The sequence below is a fragment of the Poecilia mexicana genome, unplaced genomic scaffold, assembly GCF_051168715.1.
Source record: "Poecilia mexicana isolate PSO_F unplaced genomic scaffold, ASM5116871v1 scaffold_8, whole genome shotgun sequence".
Taxonomy (NCBI): Eukaryota; Metazoa; Chordata; class Actinopteri; order Cyprinodontiformes; family Poeciliidae; genus Poecilia; species Poecilia mexicana.
This window is the reverse complement of record NW_028263377.1, coordinates 9,888,925-9,898,384: the sequence shown is the minus strand read 5'-3', so window position 1 is coordinate 9,898,384 and position 9,460 is coordinate 9,888,925. Positions and strand designations below refer to the sequence as shown.

At 40.9% G+C, this 9,460-nt stretch overlaps 1 protein-coding gene across 1 annotated transcript; it reads right to left on the bottom strand.

The window, feature by feature from the left end:
• Positions 1–128: 128 nt before the first annotated feature.
• Positions 129–9,388, bottom strand: syngr3a (synaptogyrin 3a). The gene is made up of 4 exons (XM_014982645.2): positions 8,978–9,388; positions 6,617–6,851; positions 5,723–5,868; positions 129–4,193 (listed from the first exon to the last, which is right to left on the bottom strand). The coding sequence occupies exons 1-4, from the start codon at positions 9,077–9,079 to the stop codon at positions 3,984–3,986; spliced, it is 693 nt and encodes a 230-aa protein (XP_014838131.2). The 5' UTR covers positions 9,080–9,388; the 3' UTR covers positions 129–3,983.
• Between the last annotated feature and the right edge of the window lie 72 nt (positions 9,389–9,460).

Here is a 9,460-nt window from a genome sequence, read left to right as displayed (position 1 = left end):
GCAAATTTAAAAATTATGTGCCCTGATTACAGCCAATAAAAACATGAAGAAATCTTTCTCTGCTGCCAACTCCACGTCCTCTGAGTGTAGCCACCGCTGAAATAATGACAGAAACACGCAGGCCAAAAGCGATTTTTGTCTTTTTTTTATTGGCGTGATGGTCAGACTGCAGTCCAGGTAACAGACAGTGACACACATCTCTGTACACAGCGAGTTTACACTGAAGAGGCCATACAGCTTCAGAACAGGAGGAAACAACTTAGAAACATGTTAAAGGGCTACAAAAACCAACGTCCAGTTCGTCAGTCAGTGAGAATCCTCGTGTTATTTTCAGATTTGTTTTAAAGGGGAGGGGCTGTAGGGGACGGGTGTATTGCAAAAATCCATGCAACCTACTGTTCTGGTACCACTGACGGCGCCAGCTGAACTACATCTAACAGCCTTTTCATCACTTCAGCTTCACAAAACAACAGAACGATGGCGTAAAACATCAACGTCGGCCCTGTTTAATGAGTTCTCCACAAAGTATTTGCAAAAAGGAGTGCAGTCTAGGTAATAAATAACTCTTTTTGATAATATTTTCTTCTTTTCAGTAGCACAGGACAAACCAGACCCTGGACAGCATCACACAAGAGTTCAAGAGTTCCATTTACTTCATGAACATACTGAGGGTTTTTTTTTTTTTTTTTTGCTCGATTTTTTAAAATTATTTATTTATTTGTACTTTTCTTTTACAATCAACCAATACCACATAGTGTACATAGGGCAGAGCACAAAACACAGAGAATGCTTGTATCATTATTATTATTAGAATTATTAATAATAATCATCATCTACCACACTGACTGAATAAGAGACTGAAGCACTGAGAACGATAAAACATCCTGACCTGACAGCAACCCAAATTCATTACATTAACCCAAAAAGGGACTTAAAGCAAAAACAATTATGCTTTTTTTCCCCCTCTCCCTCTTAAATAATATCATTATGATCATTTCCCACCACATGAAATGTCTTCATCGCACTTTTTAAGAGTTTAAATTCACTGAATTGGGCCAAACGCACCAGGCGGGCAGGTCGCTGTAAACACGGTGACAGTCAAGTCAGTCAACCACTAGGGGGAGTAGTCGGGTTCAGACGCGCAACATAAATGACTTGTCCACATGATTCCGTGCATGTTTGATAATTAGTTTTTCCTCATCTGAATTTAGAAATTAAAAATAAATGAAAAGTGATTTATTATTTTTTTTATGAAAACAGAAAATATTAAACTGAAGGACACTGTGGGGTTTTTTTTAATCCAAAACGTCCATTTAAATTTGTTTGAGTTTTTTCCGCTCAGCTTTCATTTGTACCGACCTGCTGATGTTTCCTGATGCAGAAATACCAACAACCTGAAACTGCTTTACACATTTAAACACTCATCCAGCTACATGTGTAAATATATGAGTGATCTCCAGGATCACAGTGTTGAGAAAAACACTGAGTGAAGAGCCAGAGTTCCTCTTTTTGGGGACTTTTTTTTTTTTAAACTCTACTGCCTGCTTGTCAAAGCTCTGCGAAACGCCTCGGAGCCAACTTAAAAAATGACTTATTTTTATATATTTAATGAACTCTATACAAAAGGTTTAAGTGTTATTAAGTCCAACTTGCCAAGCTGACTTTTGAGAAAATATTAGTGTGAGCCCACTGTTAAAAAATAAATAAATAAATAGCTGAAATAACCCATTAGACGAGAATTCTGCCCAAGTCTTCACATTTGGTGCTGCTTATTGAAAATAAATAAACCTCTTGAGTTCATACTTTGGACTTTGGATAACTTCAGTATACAATTTAGGATGAATTATAAACAATCTAAGTTAGCGCGCAAGACAGAGTCACAAAAACATGTGGAGGAAGAAAAAAAAAGGTTTATCTGGCAAAAAGTCAGACATCAGTTATTCTCCTCCTGCATGATGATCTCAGTTGCTCTCATGTGAACCCCTCATCACAACGACAGATCGATGAATGGCAAGAGTGTGTGTGTGGACCACAGCACAGAAGTGATGGTGCTATATACATCGGAGCAAACGGTGACCCACATCCTCCCGACATCAATCCATGTCACGATTAACCCCCTCGGATCTAAACGCGGGACTGGAGGATTGACGGATCAGACGTCAACTCTAGATTCATTCTTCTTTCTTTTGCCTGAGACTTGACCCGACCTCAACAAAAGCTCATCTGTATTCTAACCTCTAAAGAAAATGCTGGGAAAACTAACAGTGCAATAGCAAACACGGGACAGTTTGGCAGCGTTAAAAAAAAAAAATGGAAACATAAAAGGACCCAGTTTCTCCAGAAAAGCCCTACACACCTCGTCTTACGCTCTTACCATGGGATGCTGTCTCAGATTACACACCTCATTTACATTCTCATCCACTACGGATGAATTATGAGACTGTTTGCTCACAAACTCTGAAGGCAAAAACTGAAACGAAAGTTGCTTCAACAAAGTGTCACTTCTTTTTTTTTCATCCATGTTGTTGCAGCTTTTGGTTTTTCCTTCAACATGTAGCACATGTGTAGGTCTTTCACTTGAAATTTAAGAGGATTATGTCATGATCTTTTTTTTTTTAAATGTGAAAAATTAAGCACTTGGACAGCTGTGTGTGCCAACTAGAAATGTCAGATTATAGTTTTATCGTTTCTTCACTGCATGTAAAAATAAGAATAAAATCAATGAATATTAAATTGATGAAAATGATTAAAATGAGCACTTAACTAGAAATGCCTATAAGAAATAATTCAAGGTAGATGATGTGATGGTCAACCAAATATATCACAAAGTAAAATTTATTTATAATTGGTTCACTAATTATCTGCATAATAAGAGGGGAATACAAAAACGCAAAACAAAACATACAAAAAAAACTCAAGGGTTCCCCTAAAGAAAATTCTGCCCAAGGCCTGATTCAGATTTTGCTCTGCTCTGCAGAAAAGTAAAACGCTGCATTGGAGAATTGAGTTATCGTTGTAATCAAACTGAACTGCCTACAAGAATGAAATAAAGCCTCAGAATTCATCTACCAGGACAAAGCAGAGAAGAAATATTCTCCGCTGTGATGCTGTTTACATCTTTGAAGATTCCTAGAAAGACCCTAATTCTGGGACTGATCATTTCAATTTCGAGAACTGCTCATTTGTTATGCATGTTTGTATTAGAAACTTTCCAGGGTAAGGATTTTACAGGAGTTTCAGAAGTGTGTTATTTGAGACAGAACCTACAGTTGACCTGCCCTGACTATGACCTCTCTACCTCCAATACAGTACAGTGTGTACCTACCCTACAGTACATAAGAATGTGAGATATTGCACTAAGTCACTTTCTGAACAATATGGCACTTAGTTGATCTCCACATCTGAAAACGTACAGATTCAGAGCAGATGATCACCAGCTGGGAGCTCAGGAGGAGTTATCAGTGCAGCTTTAAAAAAAAAAAGATATATAAAAAGAAAGAAAACAAGAGCATTCCCAGTGTTTGGCAAGAAAAGGGGACACCTGAACGAATGAAAGCAACAAGATCAAGGAGCTCCAAGAGAGCACCTGTAAAACAGCTTTGTTGTGGTGGAACTTGTTCAGCACTTCATCTCTTTCTTTGACAAAATGGTTTTTGAAACACTTTACTTGCGACCCGCTTCTGTTTTCCCTCCTCTAGTTTTGATTTCGATTTATCTGCGTTGATGCAGGAGGAAACTCCTTTCTGCAGGTCTAGAAAAAAGGCAGATAAAGCTGGAATGTTCAGGAGGGGTCAGGAAACGAGAGGAGGAAACAAAGAAGCAGACGCCTGACTATTTTCTTCTCTTTTTTTTTTTAGCCTTTTCTAACAGCGACTGAAAACTGCGCCCCGGATCAACTCATAAACAGCTTCACTTGAAACAGAAATCACAGAAAGCTACTTTCTCTCTCATCTGCAATCCTTCCACCGTCACGTCCGTCTGTCCTAGTAAATGGGAACCTGGTATGTGGGGGCCGTGTTGTTCTCGGTGAAGGGCGGGCTCTGGTAGGCTTCCGTGGTCTCGGCCGGGCCGCCGCCCGGCGAATTGGACGGGTACGGCTGGGTGGGCGCGGCGCCGTCCATGTGCTCAGTGGTGAACAGGGTCATGTCTGTACCCAGAAGGTACTTCTGGACTGCACGCACTGTTAGGCCAGCCTGCAAAGGGCAGCGGAGGGGGCAGGGATGATAAAGTACAGTAAATTATTCAAGATGCTGCACAGTCAGAGTGAGCTCATCAAAATCAATAGCCAGGGTTTCATCCACGTAAGAAAATCCATCAAACACGACTGGCTGAGCTAAATTATGCCGGATATGAAATGTAAACAAACTGGTGTCTTCTGTTTTCCAGTTTCTTTAGAGAGTACCTTGGAGTTTCTTTGAAATAATATGTCTTATTAAGAAATGATAAATATTACTATCATGTTGAAAACCCAAACATGGGCCTTAAACAGGCGCTTAAGCTAAGCCAAGACAACTTAGCTTTAGCTAGCTAGTCATCTTAGCTTGTTTTCTTGCTCAAGGCAAGAAACCAAGTTAGCTTAGTGTTTAAGCTAAGCTGACTTAGCTTTGCTTAAACGAATTTCATCTGGGTTCTGTCCAACCCAAAATCCACGAAATAACTCAAAAACTGTCAGCACAGAGAAACATGGTCTTAGTCACTTACATACTAAAGGAAAAAAAAACAGTTTAGCCTTTTGGTTTAATTTACTAGCACAGTCGATGCTAATCACCTAACTTTAGCCTGGCTGCTAACCAGAAGGCTGTCTGTTTGCAGTACAGATTGAGATGTCTGAACTTTTTAGCAAAATTATCAACCTTCACCACCAAAACATAGATTTTAGGTTTTTATTTAAAAAGATATCAAAAGCCTGCTTATTGGTGATCTTTGTTTTTGTTTTAAATAATAAGCTACATAAGCAATAAGCCAGCCGACATCAAAATTGCTGTTTTCAAACAAACAATGGGACGCCAGGTATAAAAAGACGTCCTGCTTTATTTCAAGAGCAGTGCTCTGATTTGCAAATCCTGACTCCCAAACGTTCCCGACCGAACACCCCAGAGGCTAGGCTGTTCTGGAAACAGGAAATGACTAAAATTCCCCAAAGCTGATGTGCAAGACTGATTAAAACCAACTGGAAACATTTAGATTAATCTCTGGTCCTCAAGCAAGTCTAAGTTGCTATCAAAGTTGCTCTCATTTCACTGTTGTTGCACGTTAAATGTACGGAGTAGAGCTGCTTTTAACGTTGGGTGATAAGATCGTAGGTTTTTAGAGATACAAAGATAGGTGAACTAATCTTCGTGAGGCAGAAACTGATCCATAACTTGGAGGGAGTAGTCCACCATTTTCCAATTGATTTTTAAAAAAATCCAGCAGGATCACATCATCTACAAAAAGCAAACCAGACACCATCCTTTCCAAGACTTCACCTTGAGATCTTGTCCATCAACACCACTAACAGAATCAGTGAAAAGGAGCAACGCCTGTTGGCGAACACTTTCGATTTTGTGCTGAGCAAATGGACACGGCTCTTGCTTTGGTTGTACAAGGGCTTGAAGACGTGATAAAGGTGAAGAGACAGTCAGCACTGCTCCAAACCCAGTTTATGGGATCCATTTATCAATTTCAAAACCAGTCTTTTGGGCATTTTTCTTCCGGTGCGTGCGCGGTTTCATAGCCTTACCCATGTGATTATGGAGAAGAAGGAGAAGGCGATTGCTGCCCGTGCTGCGTCCGCTCCCTGGTTGAGAGGCAGATCGTCGACTTTGGTCCGAGACCACTGATTGGCTAGGAAGCAGAAACTTACAAAGTACAGAAAGGTCCAAAAACCTGCAGGAAACCAGCAGAACAAAGAAATGTTATTGCCAAGGAAACTCGTTTGATGCTCCTGGCAGGAACGACCTGCGGTCCATTATTTCCCATTTCTCACTTCCTTGAACTGAGAATAAATATTTTAGGAATTAAAAACAAAAAACAACTCTCATTTCTTTAACGGATGAAACCAGATTACAGTTTCATTTCGCCAAATGTTTACATGATGTTTTGGAGAACCTACTTTCAGCTTTAGTCTGGTTTCATAAGTTCTCATTGAATTTGTATAATGCTCACCTTTGTTTTCAGAGAAAAACAACACCTATTACTGCCTCTTACACGACCTTAGGAGGGATTAATATCTCTTGAAACTTTTTTTTATTTAGTTGCACTACGACTACAAACCTAAATGTTTATTATTATTCTGACCTTATGTAACAAGCCGAGGTAACGTTTGATTGTGAAACTGAAAAATGATACATGGGTTTTATTTTTTTTATGAGTGGAAATCGCCGGGGTTATGTCTTTACTGGCTTTGCACTTTTCTGTCCATTCTTCTTTGCAAAAGAATGTGAAGGTTAATCTCTGCCGTAGTCTCAAATATTTTTGCTAACTTGAACAGGTTTTCTTCTTCTATGGTTCGGGTTAGTGACCCACAGCATGACGCTGAGGACGATGAATTCAAGATAACGTGCAGCGTTGGTTTTCCTTCTTCCACACGTGTGTCCTGTCCCCTTCTGCAATGTTCGATTTGACCTCTTCTCACCTGAGAAGCCAATCTCCAGCATCACAGCCTTCTTCCTGTCTTTGACCGAGCTGATGGAGGAGAACTTGTAGTCGAGAAGGAAGAAGAAGGAGCACGCCAGCAGGCCCACCAGGCCCACAAACACACCGTAGTTGCAGGCGTCGCCGTTCCTGTTGAAGACGCAGTGGAGGCGCTCGCTGCCCAGGTTGACGTAACCCTCGTTCACGATGGAGGCGAAGACCACCAGGGAGAATATCTGTGGTAGGCAGGAAGAACAGGAGGCGGATGAGTTAAATGTGCAAATTTAGTATGAAAAATATCAGTATTGTAGGATTGAAATTCTCTTTTTAGTGCTTAGAAACTTTTTTTTTTTTTCAGGGACATTGAATGCAACGTGGTCTAAAAGCCCCTCTTTGGCATTAACCTAATTTCTGGTTGGGCTTTTTTTTTTTTCTTCTCTGACTGTCTGAAGATGAGGATGCTTCACTTCCTCTACAGAATCAAACTCCCCTGAACACCAAACACACGAAACAGAAGTGTGCCGCCGACTGCTGTGGCTACTGCCATGTTCGTCTCACAGCGTCGAGTTAAAGCTTTTACCATGAAACACCTAGTTCCTCTCTTTGTTCAGGACCTAAACTCCAACATGCGTCAGCTGACCGGCAGTCTTCAGCTTAATAAGGCCATGTGACACACCAACACAGAGAGAAAAATGCACTCATACTGGGGGGCGTCTGGGTCATATGATGAAGAAAGGACACACAATGGGATAATGTCAGGCCCACATTCTAACCTCATCACATGAGGGGATGTAATCTGAGCAGAGAGACGCGCAGGAGCTCTGGGTGAATCAGTGGGATGAAGCGGCGTTGAGCGTCACGGCGACGCATCGTTGAAGTTCAAAACGGTAGTTTTCTCAAGTTTCCTGTCCTTTCCACTTAAATATTATCTTAATTTTTTTTTTTTAGAAAAACTTTAACGTATTTTTTTTTAAAGCAACAAAAATGAAAATCACTGGCAAATTTATTTGCCAGTGATTTATTCTGTTTTTGCTTCGTTTTTTTTTTTTTTTGCCACACTTGAATGCTTCAGATTTTGAAGGAAATTCTAATGTCATACAAAGAAAACTAGAGTAAATGGCAAAAAGTAATTTTCTTTAATCGAGGAATAAAAAAAAATTCTATCCAAACAGACATGGAACAATGTGAAAATGTAATCCTCTTACTAAATTATGATCTTATCAAATTATGTCTTAGTAGCCTTCATCCCTGTGGAATCAAATTTTTAAAAAAATTAAAAATACTTAAACAGAACCTGTCTGACAAAATTAGCTACTATAGCTCAAAAAGCAGTAAAACCTTTGTAGAGAACCTTAAATTGACAAAATAAATAAATAAATAAAATCACAAAAAAATCTTGTTGGCACACTTGTTCACTTTAAACCAACTATGATAAACACACAACACAAAAATATTTGGTGGACCCCCAAATTAAATTCTGCCCAGGGCTCCAGTCAGCCTTTTGCAGGCTCTGGATTCATTACATTTCTAATCTTGACTGATCTTCCATATGTCTGCTGGAAATATTTATAGGTTACAAGAATCTAAGTGAAAAATGTTATGGCTCATCTATAAAAACACAAAAACACACACACGTACACACACGACGCTCTGTTGTCAGAAGACGTAAGATAATGAAACGCACTGCACGCACTTCATTGTTCCACAAACCCCTGGGCCGCTAAAGACGAGCTCCTTAGCAGAACCCGAACGTCAGACCACGACGCATCTCCGTGGTCCTGCGTGCGTAATGATGCTGGCGGACCAATCACAGGTGAGATGGCAAACGACAGCCGTGTACGGTAAAACCATCAGCTGGAAATTACATTGCAAATAAAATAAAATAAAAAATGGAAATAGCGTTTAACTAAACCAAAATAGTAGCATCTAGTGTGTGAGTAATTTGGTTAATTTGATGAATAATTAGCCTGAATGTCTGATTCTCTGATCCGATCTGCTGTGTGTGTGTGTGTGTGTGTGTTTCTAAAGAGGTGCCCGGTGAGGTGTAACCTGGAAATAACAGCACCGGGCAACAATAGGTCAGTTGTACCCCGGAAAACATCTGTAGTGGAAGCAGTTATGGACGGTGTCAGCCAAACAGCAGGCCCTGGTAACACCCTGCACCAGATTTCTTGAACACACACACACACGCGCGCGCGCGCGATAGCGAGCACACACACGCATACACACACAGCAATTCACCTTCTTTTTTTTTTTTACGTTTCTATCCGCACACCCCGCTGCCCAGCTTTTCCCCACACGCGCATGAACAGCCACACTAATAACAGGCTGAAATGCAGCACGCAAACGGAACATGTCTCACCCAGGAGAGCACTCTCAGGATGGTCTGCGGCTGCTTGGCGAACGTGATCGGGTCCACAGCGGTCCCGGTTCGGCCCGCTCCGAACGATCCCACTCCGTCCATCTTCTGTGTGTGTGTCTCTCTCTCTTTTTCTCTCTCTCTCTCTCGGTGTGTGCGCTCTGTGCGGCTCCACGATCACCCGGCTCCGCGGCAGGATGGATGCGCTGCTGCGCGCTGCTGAAGGGACGGGTCCTGCGCGCTCCCAGTGGCGCGGGGACGAGCACCAAAGACGGGCGAGAGAGGGAGAGAGAGAGAGAGAGATAGCTGCCAGATGTAAATGTATTCATCTGTGCTTAAATTAATGTAGCTTTAAAACATTCTTTTGACTTTTTTTTAAAGTATGATTCTGTAGGGAGGTTTTGAGCAGTTAGTATATTAATTAATATCAGTAGCACATCCAACATTTTTTGCTTGGATAAGGAGAAAGTTGTCGAAGTTGGGATG